Raw genomic sequence first — 22402 nt, 5'->3', positions numbered from 1 at the left:
GTGCAGCTTCGGTGGGGTCCGTTGTGCTGGCGGGTGGGTTCTGACTGAGGGAGGTGGTGAGCTGTTCGGCGGTGATCTTGCTCCAGCTCCTGTGGGGAACCTGTTGCGGGTGGTGGTGGGTCGTGGTTCTTCTGTAGCTGAAGTGGACGCAGCTGTGGTCGGTCCAGTGAAGTCCTGTGGAGTGGCTGAAGGCGATGTGCTTGCTGGATGAGAAGACTGGATCAAGCGTGTGGTCGGCGTAGTGGGTGGGGGTGTTGATCAGTTACTTGAGACCGAGGTTGGCGAGGTTGTCCAGCAGGGTGGTGGTGTTGCAGTCGTTGTTGTTCTCCAGGTGGAAGTTGAGGTCCCTGAGGAGGATGTAGTCGGCGGAGGGGAGGGCGTGTGGGCTGATGAAGTCGGCGAGGTCTACGCTGAATTGTGTGCGGGGTCTGTAGATGAGGGTGCCTCTGAGGGTGGTCTTGGGGTCGGTGTGGATCTGGAAGTGAAGGTGTTCGGCCGGCGAGAGGGTGTCGTCGGAGTTGGTCGTGATGCGGATGATGTTCTTGTGGACGATGGCGATGCCTCCTCCGGTCTGGTTGACGCGGTCCTTCCGGGTGATCTTGTATCCGACCGGAATGGCGATGGCGATGTCTGGCGCTGAGGAGGTGTTCATCCAGGTTTCTGTGAGGAAGGCGACGTCTGGAGATGTGGTGTCGAGGAGGTTCCAGAGTTCCACGGCGTGTCTGTGGACGGAGCGGGTGTTGAGTAAGATGCACTTCAGGTGGTTACTGCTGGTGCTCGTCTTGGCGGGTGCGGTGCAGGTCCGGATGCAGGAGAAGTTGCAGGCTCGGCAGCAGAAGGGTCCGTGGGAGCGTCTCGGGGTTGCTCGGTAGCATCCGGAGGATCGGCCGGGGTTGAGTGCGTTGAGTGTAGCGGCGTCGTAGGACCGGCGGATGGGTTGGCAGCCTCGGGGGCCAGGGGTCCTGGCGCTGGGCGCGGTCCAGGCGCAGACGGGCGCAGACGGGCTTGCCTTTGGCGCACAATCAGCGCACCCGCTGCGCGTTCGCGTGGGCGTCATAAGAGAGGAGCCGGGAGGGAGGAGCAGCTGGGTGGCGGGAGCAGGGCGGCGAATGGGCAGGAGGGGGGCGGGGCCGCAGGGAGTCAGCGGCGGGAAAAAGGAGGGCGGAGGGCGGCTCAGCGGCAGCTGGGTCGTCCGGGGAGCTAGAAAAACGGAGGAAAAAGGAAAATACAACGGAGGGCAAGCACAATGCAGGCAAGCAAAACGGGAACAGAGGCAAAGAGAAAATATACACGAGGCTAACACACAATGCAGGCAATCAAAACGGGAAATACAGAGGCAAAAAGTAAATATCCACGAAGATCAGAACACAATGCAGGCAAGCAGAACGAGTCAAAAGCAGTGGTGTGTGGGGGCGACCTCGCCTGGTTATAGGCTCGGCGGTCACTCCCTTCCCCTCAGCGCGATCCCCTTAAGAGAGGATCCGGGAGGGAGGAGCAGCTGGGTGGCGGGAGCGGGGCGGCGAATGGGCAGGAGGGGGGCGGGAAAAAGGAGGGTAGAGGGCGGCTCAGCGGCGGCTGGGTCGTCCGGGGAGCTAGAAAAACGGAGGAAAAAGGAAAATACAACGGAGGGCAAGCACAATGCAGGCAAGCAAAACGGGAAAACAGAGGCAAAGAGGAAATATACACGAGGCTAACACACAATGCAGGCAATCAAAACGGGAAATACAGAGGCAAAAAGTAAATATCCACGAAGGTCAGAACACAATGCAGGGAAGCAGAACGAGTCAAAAGCAGTGGTGTGTGGGGGCGACCTCGCCTGGTTATAGGCTCGGCGGTCGCTAGTTGTCTTCATCTGAAAATAGAAGGCACAGCTAAGCAGCCATTATATATTGTGCAAGATGCAAAATTTGATCACTACATTACTATAAAAACAAGGGTAGAAGAAAAAAGAATAATATACACCTCAGCCATACAGCTATATAAATGTTTCAGTTTAGCACTACTATGCTGAAGAAATTATCCTGGACCCCCTAATAGTAACTCATGGCGACTCGCCTGGTCAACTTATGTTTAAGTTAGAAGCGCTTTCCGCCTTATGGTCCACATCCTTCCTAAGAATTTTGCAACACCACATGAATAAAAAGTCTAGGATCAGACCTTTATATTCTTAGAGCTACTAATTCCGTACGTCTAGTTGTAAACAGACTTGCTTAATCCAGGTTAGTCTCAGACGTGTATATTCCTTGCAAGCAAAGAGAACATGGGCTACATTTTCACCGTGAGTTTTACAGGCCGGGCATTTCACTTTCGACACTGACGAAAATGCCCATTTAGCAGTGAATGCCCTTAGGGGTAAGGATCCTATCCTAAATTTGGTGTATAATTTCCTGTCAACATGGTTAGTGATAACAATCCAAATATTGCTCGTACAATTTGTTTGGGTTCAATTAGACACAAGCAGTAGACAAGGACCCCCTATTTTTGTCATGAGCGTCCATCTGTGCCACCCATTGCCAGTAAAATGTCTTTGTTAACTCTGTAGACGGAAGGGATTCAGACCCAGTAGAGTCACAGAACCTCTGCAAACCCAGAGAAGTCAGCAGGTTTTTGATATTATTTAACCAGTCAATTTTGCTGAACCGATCCAGCTTTATAACATCTTGTAGCGCTTCTTCGCTGGCAGCAAATTCGGGAGAAGTTCTTAGTCGCCTCCAAAAAAGGACTGGTATTAATCTTGCTGTGTTTAAAATTAACTTTCTTCCCATATGGAGGTTTAATGGATGCATTGTAATACTAGTGGGAGGAGAAACTAGGGTTCTAACAAACTTATTTTCAGTGTTTACCAAGTCTGCTAGATTGCAGTAACCCCAAAGTTCTGTGCCATTCAGTGCTGCGCCCACAGCCGTTGAATCATAAACATGTTGTGGTTTGACTGGTTTGCTGTAAGATGTACAATGTTCCTTCAAGATAGCAACGGCAATTTGTTTGAGTTTTAGGATCGATTTGCCTACATTTTCTTTTCACGTCTTACTAAGTGTTAGCTTAATTGACAAATAGTCCAAAGCATCCACTTTTTCCAACTCCTACCCACCCAGAGGGATTATCTCTCTGAATGATCAGTGTTGATTAACAGACATATACTTGGTCTTGGCTGTGTATACCTCTAAACCTCACACAGAACAAAATGCCTCAAAGTGGTTCAATAGAGTTTACAGCCCACTTGATGCAACACTAACAAGGTGTCGTAAGCAAAGGATATCTTTGTCTTAGCCAGTAATGACGCATAGGCGGGTAAACGTGAAATAAAATATACTACCTCGTAAAAATAGAGTGAAAACAAAGAAGGAGCAATGACACATCCCAGCCGGACGCCCTTCCTAACCATGACTGGATTTGTGAGCTGGCCCCGCACTCCCCATTGAACTCTGGCAAAGTTGCCCACATGGAGAGGAACTATAATTGATAAAAGGTTCCCATCTCCCATAGCACTTGCCACAGCTTCTGCAAGGGAACAGGATCAAACATGGACTTCAAATTGACAAAGACCAGTGGCCCCAGCCGATTAGCACCATTTTTCAAACAAGAAACGGGAAATCTAGTCCATTGTCCTGGTTTTCTTTCTAAACTGTGCTTTGGATTGGAGAGAGTATTTTTCCTTCAAAAATCCACCCATGGATTTTCTCTAGTACCACCCGGCAGAAAACCTTCTGAATGGAGTCTATCAGGCTTATAGGTCTATAATTCATTTTCAGGCTTTGATTTCCTTTTTCATAAATAGGTAACCCCTCCACATCTTTCCAGGAACTGGGCAAGGACGCTCCCTTGAGTATTGCGTTGCTCAGCGCTAAAATATATTTAGCCCATTTTTGTTTATCAGAGATAAAGATATTATCTGAAATGCCATCTGGCCCCAGAGCTTTCCCCTGGACAATGGCACTTAATGCGACTTCTACATCACATAGATCAAGCACCAGCATACTCTTAGTTGGAACGTTAAGAGTATACTGAGTGTCATTATTAAAATTGTGTGATTCGTCACCAAACAGAGCCTCATAATGATTAGCCCAAGCAAGAGGTGAACTATAATTTACTGGTTGTGAAGTTGCCTCATTTCTGCCCCATGTGACCAAGAACTAAAATGTATTAATTTCATTCTAGTCAAAGGTTTTTAAGAATTCTTGGCACCTTTTGACATCCCATTCCCTTTTGGAATTATGTTGGGCTTGTTTTTATGCCTTTCGTAGGGTGCTTATTTGCCTTAAATCTTTATTCTTAATCGCTAGCGTTAACTGGCTTCTGGCCTTCTCGCACTCTTTATTAAACTTAGTATTATTTTTAAGAGTTTTCCTTTTACTACATGGATTTGGCAATAGGAAGCAAGTCACTTTTTGATTAGAAAAAACCTGTGTATACTTGTTACTTCCTGCATGCTATTCTTTTCTTTCACTGCAGCTTCTAGTCTAGTTAAAGCACTAGATAGAGCAAATCCAATGGAAGACAAGGCGCCATGCAGCTAGCTGATGCTATTTAAGATGGCGTCTGCAATTGGCTAGCTGCACGTCCTTTGTTACACAGCACCAGTGGAGGTCGAGAAACAATTTCCCACAATAGAGAAGCAGGTAAAGGCATAGAAGTTGTGGTCACTTCAAATTCTTTCCTGCACAGCGAGGTCCTTAATACTTTGCCATTACCTAAGGTCAATCAATATATAGTTTAAACTGCCTTCATGGTAGGGTCTGTTATATGTCGCTGCCCCCCTGCTACGTGATTTAGTTCTACCATTAGCTGCCTTAATTCCAAACTCTAGTATGAGGGTTTTCAATTTTAAACTGAGACTAAATCAAGCTGTGGAACGGCCAACTTTTCGTCCTCATCACTAGTCAAGTTAACATCGACCCTATCCAAGGGTTCAAACGTAGTGTTGGAATCTCCTGGCAGGATAGTATATGCCAGGTGGTTTCTCTTTTCCATGTAGCTTTTTAGTATTTGTATTGTTTCTGACAGTTTGCCTCCCTTAACCCCTCACATAAATATTATAAATGCCCACACTGGTATTCTTATTTGTCCTAAGGTGAAAACCTAGAATATCTGGGGAATCTATCTCTAGTCTCACAGTTGGAATGGAGTAGTTTAGGTAGCCATCCCTATACACTGAATCAATACTCCAAGACTCCTGGAACAAGCAGATGTCGAACCTATCAACAAAAGCGTTCCAGTCAGGTGATTTAATTTAGATTTTATGCCTGCCGCATTTCAGGATACCATAGAGACCTTATCAGTTTAATTGTTATTTGGCTTGTCAGAGGACCCACTAGGCTGGTCAGAGGAAATAGTGGTGGTAGTAGAAAGAATGATTTTCTGGACTTTTTGCAGGCTGATAGCATCGTAGTTTGTTGGCCTCTGCTTGGGATCTAGAACACCTCGTGCGTTAGATGGTGGGGGGGGGCGCATTAGATAAATTCTCATAATAAGCCATACGTTCTTTCATTGAGATTCCAGTATCAACTGTTGTGCTACGGGAGAGGCAGTGTTCACTCTACTCAGTCAATCAAGAGTTCCCAAATACAGTCCTTAAAAGGACCAAACTCAGACAGGTTATTCCCCCCCCACCCGCCAAAGTCAGTGCAGTGCTGTACAGCTCCATGTTTTATGAAGGAATGTACCATCCTCCAACTTGCAGTAGAGACAGATCGGGAAGGCGGTGTTGCTTATAAGCCACATATGTTGTCTTGTGAAGTAAGCCCTATATAGATATTTGAGCTGTATCAAGCGGAGGCACGCTGAAATTGCTGCTTCTCGAGGCTCCCCCAAGGCCTCAGTCCAATTATTCTCGTCTAATGTGCCAAAGTCCGCTTCCCATGATGCTCGGAGGGTAGATAATGTGTTAGGGGTATTTGTTACTAGGCACCGGTATGTTTTAATTATTTCATGGGATCCCAAGTCCCCCATGAAGAGCTTTTCCTCCCGTGGGCTGAATTCTGGAAGATCTGTGAGGTGTCTAATGTATGATGTAATGGCATGGCGTAATTGTAAGTACCAATAGAATTGACTGCGATGCAGTCGCTATTCTGTTTGGCTCTCTTAAAATTACTTTAAGTTTGTTCCCTGCATCACATCACCCAGGAAAGAAATCCTGTTAATGTCCCACGCCCGAAACCTCGCAAGCTGGGCCACCTGGCATAGCAGACCGCCCTGCCACAGCGGCATCCGCTCAGTCAATCTTACCCACCATCCCATCTACAGCAGGGAGAGTTTCCATACTCGCAACACAACCTGTGTCTCCGGCGGAAGATATCTCATCTCCCCCCGTCATACAAATAATAATTATCACCCATTTCTCAACCACATACAGGGTATTCCCAGGAGGGCCATACCACCAGTTGTTGATGATCAAGAGGTGAGACGCTGAGTAGTAGGAGGAGATGTCCACTGCAGATTTGCCCCCCCATAAAACGAGGACTGAAAACAGGTTCTGAGGGCAATGCAAGTCCCCCCAGGAACCCTTCCTGAATGGCATTAAGTTGTGGAAAGCATAATTGGGGCATGACGTAGGGGTAAATCTACAACTGATATAGTGAACGGAGCCGGGAGACTATCTTGTAAATCGCCAATCTGCCTGTCAATGACAACAGCAGGAGCGACCCGACCCTCACCTCCCTCCCTCACCCAGGTCAACACTGGCGCTAAGTTCCAAGCCAGAGACAAGTCTGCATTTGGAGACACAAATACACCAAAATATTTAAAGACGTCATCTGCCAACGTCAAGCCCGTCTCTCATCTTGCGGGCCCAGAGTAGCCATTTATGGGTAAAACCTGTGATTTTGCGGCATTCATAGAGAGGCCGGAAGTGTCTGCAAATGTACGCATGATCTGCATAATCCGTGGCCCAGAGGTCTCCACATCAGTAAGAAAAAACAGGACATTGTCTGCATAGAGGGCAATCCTATCGGATAATTTCTTGTCCCACTCTAAACCCCTCACCTGGGCCTCCATCCTGACCCACACAGCCAAGGTCTCCATGGCCAGTGCAAACAACAAAGGAGATAGAGGGCAACCCTGCCTTGTACTCCTATGAATGAGGAAGGGATCTGATGATACACCTGCAACCCTAAGTGACACAGACATAAGGGAGGAATTTGGGGCCAAAATTCAATCTGAAGAGAAGGCAATTAGGTAATTCCAACTGACGTAATCAAATGCCTTATCTATATCCACCAGGAGGGCATTGTACACACGTCGGAAGTTATGGTACACGGCGTGAGTAGGTATAAAGCCCGCCTGATCCAGATGAACTAACTCCGGGATGTAATAGACTTATTTTTATGGAATCCTCACTCCCATATCTTAAGTGGGGCTGACGTTTAGGGACACTTATGATGTAGATATGGGGGGATGGAATCAGGTTCTTCTATTGGCCTTGCTTTGCTACATCCCCTATCCTAGCTAGTAAGCCCCAAATTCCAGCCTCCATCATCTTCGCTCCTGGTGCCCTATGGCCGGATCTGGATAGCTAGGGAGCTCCAATTGTTTTCATATCTGTATTTTACCTGCCAACTACGTGCTTGGTTATATTCTGTACAGGGCCCCTCACGTTTCCCCATGTGCTCCTGAACTAGTAGAACTCTTATATGGCCTTACAGGCTTCTCAGTGTCAAATCCCTCTTGACTTCCCTTTTTGCTACTATTGATTCCTGCTACTACTGCTATCATTTTTTTCACCATACCAGTTAGGTGAAGTGCCATGTTTTTAAGACCACCTATCTCTTCTCTCATCTCTTTAATTGACCCAGTGAGGTTTTCAGGGTGAGTTAGTGTTTGTTCGCTGGATGCCCTTTGTTCAGACTGCTTTAAAGGTGCTTCTAGGCTGGCAAGAGTCCCCACTGCCATTCGTAAGGGCGTTAAACAATTACTGCAAACAATGGTAGGCTCTAAATAAGGTTCGTGTTGGTAAATCCAGGCAAGGCAAGTCTTCGGGGCAATTAGATGAAGTGATTTCATAAGGGAGTGCGTCCTTACATATAGCATTACTGCCTTCTTTCTTCTTATACAAGCCAGATGATGTGTGCAAGGCGAACTTCAATTTCATGAATACTGTATTTGCTATGTGGGCTATTATTTCCTATAATTGACTCCACCTATTCTACCAGAACGGCTATTTGATTAAGTATACAATTATCGCTTTTCTTCATCACCTTGCTGCCCGTAAGAGCACCCTGAGCAGATTCTGTGCCTTCACGTTTCCCCATGGGACACAAGTGCACTGTTTGCCAATAACATATTCTAATACTAGAATCTCACCCTTAGGTTTACAAGATACAATTGCAGTAGCCCTAGCCAACAAAACAGCAGCAATAGGGTGCAATTGTAATATGCTCAAATTCAGAGGAGTTAAAGAGCTTCACAGATTATTTATAATTTCCAAATCAATATTCAGTGCCCTTGCATCGTACATGCATATGGAGGAAAAGACAACCAAGGCGCTAAGCAAGGGAGTTCAACTCCCACTGATTAACCACATCCAAATGAGTCTTGTCTCAACCAGGCTTGAGGCCTGTCAGTGATAGCTGTGAGGTGTGAGAAGTTGGCCTGATATATGCTGTCCACTAGTTACAGTGGGCACCTTGTATCAGTCCAAACAACCCCTTATTGGTTATAGGTTAAAGACTACCTTTATTGAAAGCTATCCTAGTGGTAGCTATGGAGAGCAGCCTTCAGGCTAAGTCTTGAAGGAATGTAAAGCAGCTTATTTTACCAGTCTATAATCTCTTGAGTTACTAAATGAAAGATATCCACACCAGGTATATATATAAAATATATGTATTTACTACTAAACACACCCACCTAGTCTCTTTATGAGACTAGAGGTCAAATCACATAAGTTACACTTCAATAATCAGAGTAAAATAGCACAAATACACGTCAGGCCCTAGGGGCGAGCCAAACCATATACTAAAATAGTGGTATAAGAACCACGACTTAACTAGACACAAGGCCTAGAACCTGTAGAATCGCTGGGACCCCAAGGAACCACCCAATGTAGTGACACAAGGGACCCACGGGGCCGTGTGCAGTGTGTGAACACAGAAGCGAGCTCCCGTTAGCTTCTATGGGGAAAGTCGCGGTTAGATTTTTAATCATTAGGGACACTTAGATGTGAGTCAGGACCAAACCCTTTTGGACTTAGGAAGTTCTAGGGCTAACACCCATGGGAGCACCGGAGTACTCGTGTTACCTCACCCAGGGAAGCCGGGTGCATAGGTGTCTTTTGGTGTCGGGTCGCGTTGTCGATTTCAATGGGAGCTGGCGAAGAAGTGCTGCTGCCGTGAAGATGCGAAGTGTCCGAAGAGATCCAAGCCTGGATCGAAGATGAGAAGAACCTGAAAGCAGAGGGGACAGAGTCTGGGTCACTAGCCAGTGACCAAAAAGGCGATGGACAGATGCCCACCGATGTCGGGTAATTTCAGGTGAAAGAGGTGAAGCTTGACTCTTCAGCCACGAGGACCAGGAGGCGTCGAGGACAACCAGGAGCTGGATTCGAGCTGTCCCACGACAGATGTCGAGTGCTGCAGCATTGGTGCCCGGATTGGACACAACAAGCCTTGGCAAAAGCAACCCACGCAGAAACGAGAAAGGTGCTTCGGTGCAGACCAGCAAGGTCTGAGGGACTCACCACTTGGTAGGGAGTCGGGGCACGTCTGGAGCAACCAGGGAAGCCCATGGAAATTCAAAGTTACCCCCTCAGGGACCCACCAGTCAACGCACCAGGGATCACGAAGGGACCTCGAGACGAAACACAAAATGGCAGCCCACTCGGAATGACCAGGCCAACAATCTTCAGTGGATTCAGTGCTCGAGGTTGGGACTACAAGTTAGCCCAAGCACGACTTCAGGAGACTTCGAGAAGTCAATGCACTTGCAAAAGCGCAGTGACCAGGAGTTCCGGTTCCACGCTACTCACGAGGGCTGCGAGTCTCAGCTTTGCTGGGGACTCGGGTCGGCCTCTGAGATGTCTGGAAATCCTCTTACTGGGCTGCAAATACTTCGGAGTCCGGCGGGAGCTTCGATAATGCACACCGGCAAATTGCTTCGTTGGTGCCTGCCAAGCAGGGGAGTCACTCTTTGACCCCAAGGGAGATTTCTTCACTCCTCTGGTCTTTAGCAGAGCGTCGAAGGTCCAGGATTTGGCTTCAGAGTTTCGTCCAGGGTATTCTAAAGTTCTGGTTAAAGAGGTTCCTTACTTATACCTAAGGAAGGGGTTGGACTAGCTCTGGGGACCCACCTATGGGAGGGTTTGGAAAGAGGGGTGGCTACACCCATTTCCTTTGTCCAGTTTCGCGCCAGAGTAGGGGCTGGAAGCCCCTGAACCGGTCTGAGCTAGACTATGCACAGGGACACCAAATGTGCCCCCAGTGCAGGACTTCAAAGCACTTAGAGAGTGCTCCCACCCAGCCCCAATACACATAATCCTGTCTGGGAGGTGGTTACACCTCCCTGTGACAGGAAACCTATTGTCCAGGCCTCCCCTGCTGGAGTTTCTGTCAGCAGTAGGAGGCCAGACTTGTGTCTGTGGCTGCAGCATCCATTTTGTGATGCCAGGGCTCAATTAAGTTTCTACCGGGTATACCAGTGCTGCCATGTCTCTCCCTCTAGAAGGGCGGGATCATACTACCACACCAGTTACTGGTGTGGGGGTATGATTCCAAGGTGTTTGACATCAAACACAACATGTTTCCGTGCAGCCAGTCCAAAGTTAGCATTTACCGTTGGGTTATAATGCACTTAAGAGTATATGGTCAGGCTGCACTACTGACAACCCTGGAGAAGAGATTCCGAAGGCTGCAGAGGGGCTCAGCTCATGCCTGGGCACCCTCTCACATATAACCAAGCACCCTGCCTTCAGGATTGATAAGGCCTGCCATAGGGGTGACTGATAGGTTAGTATGTGCAGTATATGGTGAGATATAGTGAACCTATATCTCAGTAAGGGGTGCATGCACCACCTTACCCAGGCTGCAGTAGCAGACCTGTGGTGTCATTTTGGGTGGCTTTCCAGGGGTGACATAATACATGCTTCAGCCCCTGGTAGGCATCTGGGGTACCTATGCCCTGGGTATATAGTATACCATATACTAGGGACTTATAAGGGCACCTCAGATCCAATCTGAACTGTACCTAAAGTACATGCAATCAATTTAGAGAGGAAGCAGCTAGGCTGGGGACCTGAATAGCAGGTTCCCAGCCAAACTAAGTCAAAAACCATCAAAACACCAGGAAAAAAGTGGGGGCAACCATGCAGTCATATTCCACCTTCCTACATGAGGCATGCTACAATGGCAAGCCTTTTTTAGCGTTGTGTCTCCAGGACCCTCCTCCTAGGTTGAAAATGCACGCTGGGGGCTGCAGTCCCCCTGCTGCTCCTTCAAGCAAAAATAACAATGTTCTACACTACATGCTGCGGTATTCTGATTCAAATGAAGCAAACACAAAGTGATGATGGACAGAGCGCTGAAACTTTTCAGACACTCACCCCCAGTCACAGATCTGGGTTTAATCCATCATCGTTCTTTAGCTTACTTTGCCACGCCAGTCCAGACCCAGCCATATGCAAAACAGTTTTGACCCTGTTCCTTATGGGAACAGCCCAGTCCGAACTGCCAAGCCAGGTCTTCCCTGGACTGGAAACAAGATCCAAGGGCCGGTATCGGGGTTTCACCCCTCATCAGCCAGCTGTAGCAAAAGAGAAGGTGGGTTTTTCTGTATTAACTGAATTATAAAAATGGATAGAATGTTTCTTATTTTACAATGTAGATGTACTTTATTGCATCAGTTATTATTTAAAACTAGTTATAATAACAAGTTAAAAGAAGGCAACAGTAGCTAAATTAAAACAATACAAATCAATGTTATGACTATGGTAAAAGATTTAAAGTTATGAAACAGTTAAAATGCATTAAATAAAACAACAATAATACATACAATTAATCTTAATCAGTACATCAATTTAATAATTTGGCATTGCATACTGAAAGTTTGATTAGTAAATGTGGAGTAATATTACTCTATAGTTTTGCCTGACTCTGCATTGTTGTTGGTACTAGTAATATTACAACTTAGCTTCAGTAATAAACAGCAGTTTTATTGTGCAATCTATAATTTTGCTGGATGTTTCATTGAAACACAAAGCTGTTGCTTCAGACAGTGTTCTGACTCCATAATGAATGAACATTGGTCTTAAGTATTTCTTGGGATATTCCAGTAATTCTGGACATATACATAAAACATGTTCTATTGTTTCATTTAAGGTATTGTGTAGGTGACAAAGTGTTGAGTCCTTGGTGTCTTAATTCTATATATCTTCAAATTGAAACATGTTTGCATATATGAGACAAAGCGTAAGAAATCACTTTTTGTTTATCAATGTATGTTTTGGTCCAGAGAAAGTTATCTTTTTAGGGAATAGGAAGATGTCAAGTCTTTTCCATTCCTATGACGTGTTGATTGAGCAACTTTTGTTTTTGATGATTTAAATATTTCCCTTATAGTAACATTTTTTTAAACATATTCTTCTTGGATGTAAAGCAGTCACAAAGGTCATTCAAGAGGCTAATGTTGATCGTAACTATCATTGAAGTTTCACAAATTTCTAATCTTTATCCAAATTGGGATCCAGCATGTTATAAATACTATTCATATGTAATCTGTCACGTTTTAAAGAATGTGTTTCTTTATGACTATTGATCCATAAGTGATAAGAGGAATTAATTTCCTATTAATAGCTGTGACAGTTGGGCCAATGACTCCCCCTCCGTATTTCTTTAACAAGTGTTTAATTCCGTCTGTGGCATTAGAGCATTTACTAGGAAGACCAGTGGTATGGTTAGATCAATTTAAAGATGTATGTATTTCCAAACAACTATAGGTATATGTGCAACAATGTCAATTTCCCTGTGATCTATCATTCAGATATAATTGTTTGCAGTTCTCCCACAATTGATTATTTTTGTTTTCTGGTAGTTGATTTTTAAATTGTTAATGGCGTTGTATATCTGTAAGCGAGATAACTGACGTCTTAGACCATTCGTACAGTACAGGATAGTATAAGTACATTGTCAGCATAAGCTAGATGCTTCAGTGGTAAACCCCAAATGTGTGGGGGCCACCATCTGGCTGTTCCAACACTTTGTGGAGATCTACAATATCTCAGGAAAAAAGAAGAGGGGCTAATATGCATCCTTCTTTTAATCCACTGTTAGTTTTAGTTTTTGATGTCACACCGTTTCCATCACTGAGTTTTATCTGTAGTCAAGTATCTTTGTGAAATTCCACTATTGTATGTAAAAGACCTTTGGTGCTTCTCCCAAGATGATAACTTAGACCAGAGCTTACTCCTGTTTATTCTATCAACAGCAGAGGAATAATCCATGAAACATGCATAAAAACTAATTCTTTAGTATGAAAAGCCTTCTTGGCCAAACAGTTTATGTTTGTGATGTTATCCATTGTTGAGCTTTGTTTGCGAAAACATGTTTGTTGGAATGCTATTAAGTGATTTGTCAGTTACCCATTTTGAAAGAAAATGTAAAAGATGTTTGTCAAATATTTAGTCTTCTGCATCTGGTACCAATCTGTATTTTTTTTGTTTGGTTTTCGGGCCCTTCCTATGTATCTGTTGTGAAATATAATCTCCCCAGAGGGGGAGAGGTGGGTTAAGAGTGGAGATTTTTGTGCATTTGTGTTACACTCTTGAAGAGAACCGCTAAGATTTTCTTCTATCTATTGACGTTTCTTTTTAAAATGGCAATCGGTAAGCCATTTGCTACGGGTGCATGCGATGATTTACTACATACCATTAATTTGGCTGTATCTTTGTTGCTAAAACTGTGATTTCTGATGGGATTTGTTTTATGATGATTGCTGGACTTGTCCTAATGTGAGCAGTATACTTTGGTGATAAAAACCTTCCAGTTTTATAAGTAATATGATAATCACCTTTTGTCATAGTTTTGTATTCCACATCCTATGAGGGACAAATGCATGTACTAATTCTACATATTTATATGTTTGCCTACGATTTTGCATTCTAATATCTGATAGAGGGCAAGTTTTTGCCTTGTTAGTTGTTGTATGGGATGCGGATAAGAATTAAAAAAAATCCTAATTCAAGCAGATACAAAACTCGATCCAACTAATTACATTGATATTAGATAGGTTATTCAGGATTTTATTCACAAAGCAGTGATCCAATATTGTGTTTAATTTAAGATTAAAATTACTATCCCACCTGATGGTTTTCCTATTTATTATGGTTGTGTTCTCTGTCTGGAAGATGTTACAGGAACTGAACCAATTATGTGACTATTATAGTGTTGTGACCTGTGGTTCGTGGTCACTTTCAGGTCTTGAGTCTATCTGAAAATCGATGCATTTATAGAAATGTGATGCATGAATGAAAGTATAATCATTACTACTGATTCTTTAAGAAGAATGAAACGTTGAAGGTGCCGGTGGATTATTTTTTAATTCTTCCATTAAGCAGGAGGAACCCTAAGACTTTACAAAAGCTAGCAAAGGTTTTGTCTAATGCATTAGTCTTGTTGTTTTGTACTCTGGTTGTTGGACAGAACAGAAGATGTTTTCCCAATGACATTGTACAAGATAGAAGAGAACTGAATGGAAGTTACCACATATAACAATGGCAGTTTTTTGCTTGATGTGTCTATTATATTTTTGAGTATTGTCAACAAGGATAGAATCCTAGACTTACTAAGTCATTTTTCAGATGTTAATGCTTTTTGACTCAGTGGAAATTTATCAAATTAAAAACATTTTAGTAAACACTTTTGATTCATTTAAATTGTGATACATTTTAAATTGATGCCATTAACTTGAAAATCAATGGCTGTTATGCAATGACAGTTATCTTGTTCTTTTGTTATATCCCTATGTGGAAATTAGAAATTAGGATATAGCAATACAATAATTGTTGGATTTAGAAAGATGTTGTTATTCTTGCTGCAGATCATTGAAATCTACACAGCTGTTCAGAAGGCAAACTGAAACAAGTTATACATTGGACAATTTTTACTTTAGTTCCAGATGAAAAAAGTCATCAATCAACCTCAAAGTATTTTTCCAGGAGCCCAAAAAATTTAAACAAGAACTGCTAGAGCACATTTATGACTAGCAGCAACAACATTAATACCTGCAGTGGCGCCTAGGGGAATTTACATATTTGAAGTATAATACTCACCAAACTAATATGCTTGCTGTAGGAAGTGTAGAGGTGAGAAGTCATCATCTCCACAGTGGTTAGTTTCTGTGCTTGAAGTAGCGAATTAAGCCTGTCTACAATACTTATATCCAATTCACAATATACAGGACTTAAATTCATGTGCAGTTCTGATTTCTGAGGAATAGCACTCAACCTCCCTTGGCTTCCCTAAAACGGTAGGCAGAGTTACAAAAAAAAAATTATCAAAGGTGTGACATGAAAAGATCCAAGACACGTACAAATATACTATGTAATATTTTTCTTAGCCTTACCTGAGGTCCTTTAGTATCCGTATATTTATAATGTAGATGAATACAGGAGGAAACGTTTGAATCCCTTCCTTGTCTGTTAGCAAATTTTAAAAGCTTAAAAAAGGAAACAAATTATGAATTACTCAATAAGCAACCCCCTGCTGTTTTACTATATTATTGAAGACATTTTTAAACATTATACCTTAATTAAATTACAAGAAGCACAGACAAATAATCTTTAGACAGAGAAGAGCTCAGCCATCCGTGCACTGATAGCAAATAGAAAGGCAACACAGAATCTGCATCTGGGAGACTTTATTCACCCAAAAATAATGTTAAGAATTTTTTTCTTTCAATGGATACTATTCTCTCTAATGATTTTCTCTGTTTTCCTGAAATAGTTACTATCTAGATAAGAGAATCTTAAAATTCATGAAAGAAATGTTTTTCAAAGACATACTGAAAAACAATTTTTCAAACTTGCTGGCTTAGCACCTGTATCCAGAAAGTAAAGTTTGTCAAAGAACAATTGGCTGCCGATCAGGTTTCATGCAAAGACCACTCGCGTACAGGCTACAAAAAGCCATCCGAACATAAGGTATTTATCCAATTATGAAATGTGGTTGCTCAGAACTCTCATGAATGCAATTCAAGCATTTACCACATTCTCTTTAGAATGGTGTGGCAGGAGAAAGAAAGCAACCAATGAACAGAATGATTTAAACAGAGCTACTACCACTTCAGGCAGAAAGGTCACTTTCACACTCAAAGTCACTTTGCCCTTTGCAAAAAACAACTCAGTGCTACTAGATACGTTTTTAGATAGTATCCAGGACTATTCGGTTAGATATGCAACTGCAAGAACAAGAAGCAACCTATGTCAATACTGTGACATTAGTCACTTTATATTATAAGAAACTCATTTGGTAGGAGGAGAATTAAAGAGACTGCACAGAGGAGTAAGGTAAGGAACATTATCCAACTTGTCAGACATATTATACATGATGTTTGCTTAGAGGTGGACAGTAGAATGAGCATCTCTTTAATGGGACAAACTACTAGCTATTTAGTCTCAGACTATGTATTGTGAAAATTGTTTTAATCACGCTCACAGAATTCAGCAACAACTACTGAGATTCAGCTAGGTGGTCACATAAGGAAGGCCTGCAATCCAATACAAGTCATTGAGACAAAAAATCTGATAATGTGTAGAGGCTCAAAAAGATCATAAATCTGGGCCCTTAACATGATGGAGATCACATGTGCAGGAGTACTTCTTACATTTTGGCATGCTATAGTGAGGGAGTTTAGCTGTTTTGAATTATGTTGAAATGGCAGTCATACGCTCATGAGGCATTACGCTGCCTACAATACTACTTGGCATAAGTGATTCATGCACAACTGCTTCACCTTGCATGATACAATGCAAAACAGTTTGCATTGTGAATTCGTACTACCATAAAAACCTCCTTATAGCAGGGCAGCATGTTGGTGTGCATGTATCTACATATATACGCTTGTGTGCCAAAATCAGAACACCTGGGTAAACAAACTGTTGGATTAAAATGTGTTTTTAGTTCCTTTTCCTCAAAATTATGTTTTAATAAGCAAGGCGGTAGATCAACTTTTATACACAATTAAAAATCATATTTTCACTACTCCAGGACACACCGGATCCTATTCAGAAATGTAAATGTAGGAGTCCAAATTTACTCTAGCATCTAGGTATAAATCTACACTTGTTTTTGGTACTCATCATTTCAGAGTGTAAATGTACCCCTATTTGTAGACATAAAAACAGGAGTGGAGACATCCAAGAAAGAATTTACAAGTGTTACGACTAGTAATTTTTCACAAGTAGGTGAAGATCTCCATTACTTGGATTTAGATCTCCATATGGAAAATATAGGAAGAATGAATAAACCTTATTAGTCATCCAAATAATATTACAAATATTTTAAGGTAAAATACGAGTATAAATCAAATTAAAATAGTTCATATTAATTTAGTACTAATATGATAAAATGCTACAGCATAAAAACTATAAAATGAAATGTTCACTAAATACTTCAATAATTAAAATAGATTAATTGAATTGATAAATGTTATTTGTTAAACAACATTAAAAACAATCTCACCCTCACTGGCATATTAATATTTACTTAACATTTAGTAAATGTAAGTAACAGTTATATTTTTAATGAATTTCAAATAATCTAAACGTGTCATAAAAAATAAATAAAAGGTTAATTGTTTAAAAAGAAGTTTTTTAAAATAAGATATTTTAATTTAATTGCAATTTAACATTTTAACACTAAAGGCATATGTACATTCATGTATCTGAGAAGTCAAAATAATGTAATTATTATAACATTATATTCTATTGGGTGTTATTTTAAGTCCTGGCCTCCATTATTATTTTGATAGAGTGTTGCAGTACCCGTGAGTGGTCATGTGTGGTGCTAGACTTACTCCAAGGCTGCGATGGAGTACATTTGTGACAGTTTTGTGGGTTTTAGACTGTAGTAGATTTAGAAGCTTAGTCTGTAAATAGCAAAGATCTTATTCTTTTGTAGGTGGATGTCTGTATTAGCACTTCTCCCTCTAAGCCCCTCCTTACCGCTTCATAAACCCCTCTTGTTTTGCAGTTATTATTTCCTATTTCTCAGGCACTCCCCTGATCCGTCCCACATTTACTGCTGAACAGTAAACTTATATTTTTTTTAGATCTCCCCCACAGAACAGACAAGAGAGGTGGAGATTTCCAGCAATAAGTTTGTGAACTGCATTTTGAAGTAAGTAGTACTACTGTAGGAGGGCGCTAGGTGGCGCTACCCAAGATGGCCGCGCTGCGGTGAGGCTCCCGGGTGCCTGACCCCTCGCATCCGCACTTCGTCCGTTGTGGCTGTCCTAGGTGACCCTAGATGACCGCCGAGTGTTGAGGGGCTGCCGCTCTACCCCCGCTGCAAGTTTCGTCTCCATCGCAGCAGCCTGAGCTGAGATACACAGCCCGAGAGTTCCGCCGCTGCCTGGGACGCGTCTGGCTGGTCCCGCGGACGGTGGTGTTGGCTGCGTGAGCCCCCACCGGCGCGCCACGAGGGGCGCGGGCTGCTGGGCCCCTGACGACGGACCGGAGACCGGGCGCTTGCCCCAGCGGGACTTGTGCGGGCGCCGGACCTCAGGTGAGCGGGGGGGGGGGGCGGTGGCTGCTGAGCGCCCCCCCCGCTGGTGAGGGGGTCCGCATCGGCGGGCAGATCGGCCCGCGGGGGCGGCTGGATCCGGCTGGTGGAGTCCTCGGCGGCTCTGTGCGGAGGCTTTGTGTCAGCGAGGCCCTGCCCCACACGTCCGCGACACTTTCTTCCCAAATCCCGACTGCTGGGCAGCCGGCTCCCTGCTACCACCGTGGTTCGAGTTGGCCGGCCCGGCCTCCACCCCTGCCGCTGTCCCGTCTTCTTTCTTCCCTCCCGGACTGAGGGGGCTCCGGCCCTGGACGCGCCGCTCCCTGCGGTGAAGAGGGCGGCGGGTGGACAGTGTGTTGCAGCGCCCTGAACGTTCAGACCTTCTAGCTTGCCTCCAATCTGCACTCCACGGCCGCTTGCCTGCTGTCCTGCCCGCCTTGCTACTGGTGCCCGTTGCCCCCTGGTGCTGGACCGACGCTGCCTGAGGAGGCCCCGCGCTGACCGGTTCTGGTGGACTCTTGTGGGGGCGGCCTCGGAGGCGTTGCGGGCCCGCCGGACTCAGCGGACGGACGCCGCATTTGGGGTGGGGACGCTCCTTGTGCCAGCTGCTGGCCCGGATTTCTCCTTCCTAGGGGGTCGCTGCCGATCAGGAGGCAGCTCCGCCGCCCCCCCCTGCCGCGCCTTGACTGTTTACCCCGGCGCTGTGGCCGTGCTCGGGGGGGGGGGCTTGCCTGTTGGCGCGCGACCTGGGCCCGTGGGGGGGGGCGCGTGCTGACCGCGCTCCAGGCCTCCTGTCGGTGGAGATAGGCCACGCACTCATCATTTGCCTTCTTGTGGGAACCCGCCGCCCTTGACCTGCTGCTGGGGGTTGCTCCGCTTGGCGGGTGCGGGCCGCCGGCTGGTCTGCTGTGCCCCTCCCCGCGTCCGGCACGTGCCCCCCGGGTCCACCATGGGCAAGGACAAGGGCTCCAGGCCTCCGGCGATGTCCCACCAGACGCGGATTGACCAGTTCGCGCACTCGGACCCGCCGGGTGCGGGTGGAGGTGGGGCGCCGGCCCCGAGCAAGGACTTGGCCGTCATCCTTCAGGCCATTGATGCCTCTCGCACATCCTTGGAGGGGAAGGTTGGGGAGGTGAAGGTCGACGTTGCGCTCCTGCGGCAAGACCTCCGCAACGCCACGGCTCGCATTACGGAAACGGAATCCAGGATCTCCACGGCGGAGGATGACATTCGCCTCCTACAGGATCAGGTCCGGGAACTCACATCCCACTCCAAGGAACTGCACAGGCGGGCGGAAGATGCCGAGAACCGTGCCCGTCGCAACAACCTTCGCCTGGTGGGCTTTCCGGAGGGGGTCGAGTCTGGCCGAGTGGACGACTTCCTCGAAACGTGGTTTAAATCCTGGATGCCGGCGGCTGGTTTGTCGTCCTGGTTCGTGGTGGAGAGGGCGCACCGGTCGCTGGCTGCCAAGCCCCCCGTGGGAGCCCCCCCGCGCCCCTTTATTCTTCGGATCCTCAACTTTAGGGACAGAGACGCTATCCTGCGGGAGGCGCGGGTGAGTGGCCCTTTGAAGTTTGACAACCACACCGTTATGATCTTCCCGGACTACACCCGGGAGGTCCAGGAGCAGCGCCGCTCCTACACGGAGGTGAAACAAAAGCTGCGCTCCCTGGGCCTCCAATACCAGCTCCAGTTCCCGGCCCGCTTGCGAGTCGTTTTCCAGGAGAAGACACTGTTCTTTGACACCCCCAGGGCGGCCTGGACCTGGCTCACCGAGGAAAGACCTTTGCGCCAACCCGGAGGGGGACCGCCCGTTGCTGTGCCCCGGGGCCGGGGAGGAGCTGGGTCCCAGCGCCCCAAGCGCAGGAGGCGCACGCACTCCCGGCAGCGCCGTGGTGCGGCGGGGGCCCGGACCCGGTCTGCGGGTGCCTCTGGGAGAGGGGTGAGAGACTCCTCGGCCTCCTCGGGAACCTCCTCTCATGCGGTTGGGGGGTCCCGGCGCTGCCCGTCACCCCGACCGGATGGTTCTCAAACCCCCCTCAACGTGCAAATTGACTTGTCGGACCTCTCCCGTAGTCCTGCTATATGACTTCACATTTGCTTCCTGCAGTCACGGGGGGGCGGCGACCCTGTCGAGTGGCGGGGGTGGGGGGCTCTGCAGTCTCAAGCTTTCCCACATCAACCTAGGACGCGACACTGGAATCCGTACTTCAGGAGGGGTCCACCACGCTCTTTACACCCGAGCACCTAAGCTTGGGGCTTTGTAATTGTTGGTTCAGTTAGGGCGACAGATGCTTCCGTTCTTGAAGTGTAGGGTGGGGGGTGGGGGGTTGGGGTTGGGTAATTGTTGGTTGTTCTTCCTTGGGGGAATGTTTTGTTTGACTTGGGTCTGGTATCCACTGAGCCTCCTATGCAGCATCGCGCCCCGCATGTCGACGCGCTTCTCCGCGCTGCCGCTCCCACGCGTCCTGCCGCTGCCCACTTTCCTGCACTGCCCGCCGGCTTCCCCTAGTGGGAGATGCATAGTCCTGTGTTCACCCTGGCTGCTTCGCCCCCAGCGCGTCCCATTCCCGTCACTACCATGGCCGACCTAGCCGCTAAGGCGCAGACGCGCATCCTGTCCTGGAACGTGAACGGTTTGCTGGATAAACTTAAGCGCACCGCCGTCCTTAAATACGCCCAACGCGTGGAAGCCGATGTGCTCCTACTTCAGGAGACCCACCTGCTCGGCGAGCGATGTCCCTTCCTTGCGCGCTACGGGTACGACCGGGTGTGGCACTCGGGGTTCTCGCGCGGGTCGCGGGGGGGTCGCCATTTTGCTGCGCCGTTCCCTCCCGTTTGTGCTTACCCGGGTGATCCATGACCCCCAGGGGATGGTGCTTGCCGTTTGCGGCACGCTAGAGGGTCGGCCGCTTAGCCTCCTGTCGCTCTATGCGCCGCCTACCGGGCTATCTCAAGCCTTATCTCACGTCGCGTCTCTGTTGGCAACTCTTCCACCGGGCGCTATCGTTCTGGGGGGGACTTCAATGCTGTCTCGGCTCCGCATCTCGACTCCCCCGGTCCAGTTTCGGCGCCCCGCGCTGCGCGGGCGAGGCAGTTGGCGGGTTGGGCGGAGGCACAGGGCTTGTGCGATGCGTGGCGTACCTGGCATCCGCGCGCCTGGCAATATACTCATACTTCGGCCGCCCATCACACCCATGCCCGTATCGATGCGATCTTTGTTCCTCCCACCGACTGTGTAGGCATCCAGGATGTCCGCATCCTCCCTAGGGGGATATCGGATCACTCCCCGGTCCTCCTGGGTCTGGGTCTTCCGCCTCGGGGGGCCCGCCAGGTGTGGCGCTTCAACGCCTGGTTCCTCCAGGATAAGACACTCCGCAAGGAGGTGGGGTCCGCTCTGGCGCACTATTTTGGAGACAACGACGGGTCGGTCTCCTCGGCTGGCACCCTTTGGGAGGCCTGTAAAGCCACCATCAGGGGGACCGCCAAAGCACAGGTGGTGCGGCACCGCCAGACGCAACTCCAGCGGCTCACTGTCTGTGAGGCCCGCGCACTACGGCTGGAGCAATCTCTTTCTGGGTCCGATGATCCGGCTGGAACCCGGCAGCTGCGCCTTCTGCGTGAGGAGATTCGTCAACGCTCGCTTGATGCGGCTCGGCTCCTCTGGCAATCCTCGGTGGCACGGGTATATGGGTGGGGCG

At 46.9% G+C, this 22402-nt stretch overlaps 1 protein-coding gene across 1 annotated transcript in view; it reads right to left on the bottom strand.

The window, feature by feature from the left end:
* Window positions 1-22402, bottom strand: part of ATG2B (autophagy related 2B) — a 1039004-nt gene that overhangs the window by 787298 nt on the left and 229304 nt on the right. Inside the window, exons 13-14 of the mRNA XM_085626438.1 lie at window positions 15544-15636; window positions 15251-15439 (exon numbers count right to left, since the gene is read on the bottom strand). Coding sequence (XP_085482564.1) covers window positions 15251-15439; window positions 15544-15636 — 282 coding nt within the window. The remainder of the gene's footprint in view (window positions 1-15250; window positions 15440-15543; window positions 15637-22402) is intronic.

The sequence above is a fragment of the Triturus cristatus genome, chromosome 9 (genome assembly GCF_964204655.1).
Source record: "Triturus cristatus chromosome 9, aTriCri1.1, whole genome shotgun sequence".
NCBI lineage: Eukaryota > Metazoa > Chordata > Amphibia > Caudata > Salamandridae > Triturus > Triturus cristatus.
This window is presented reverse-complemented; position numbering and strand designations above follow the sequence as displayed.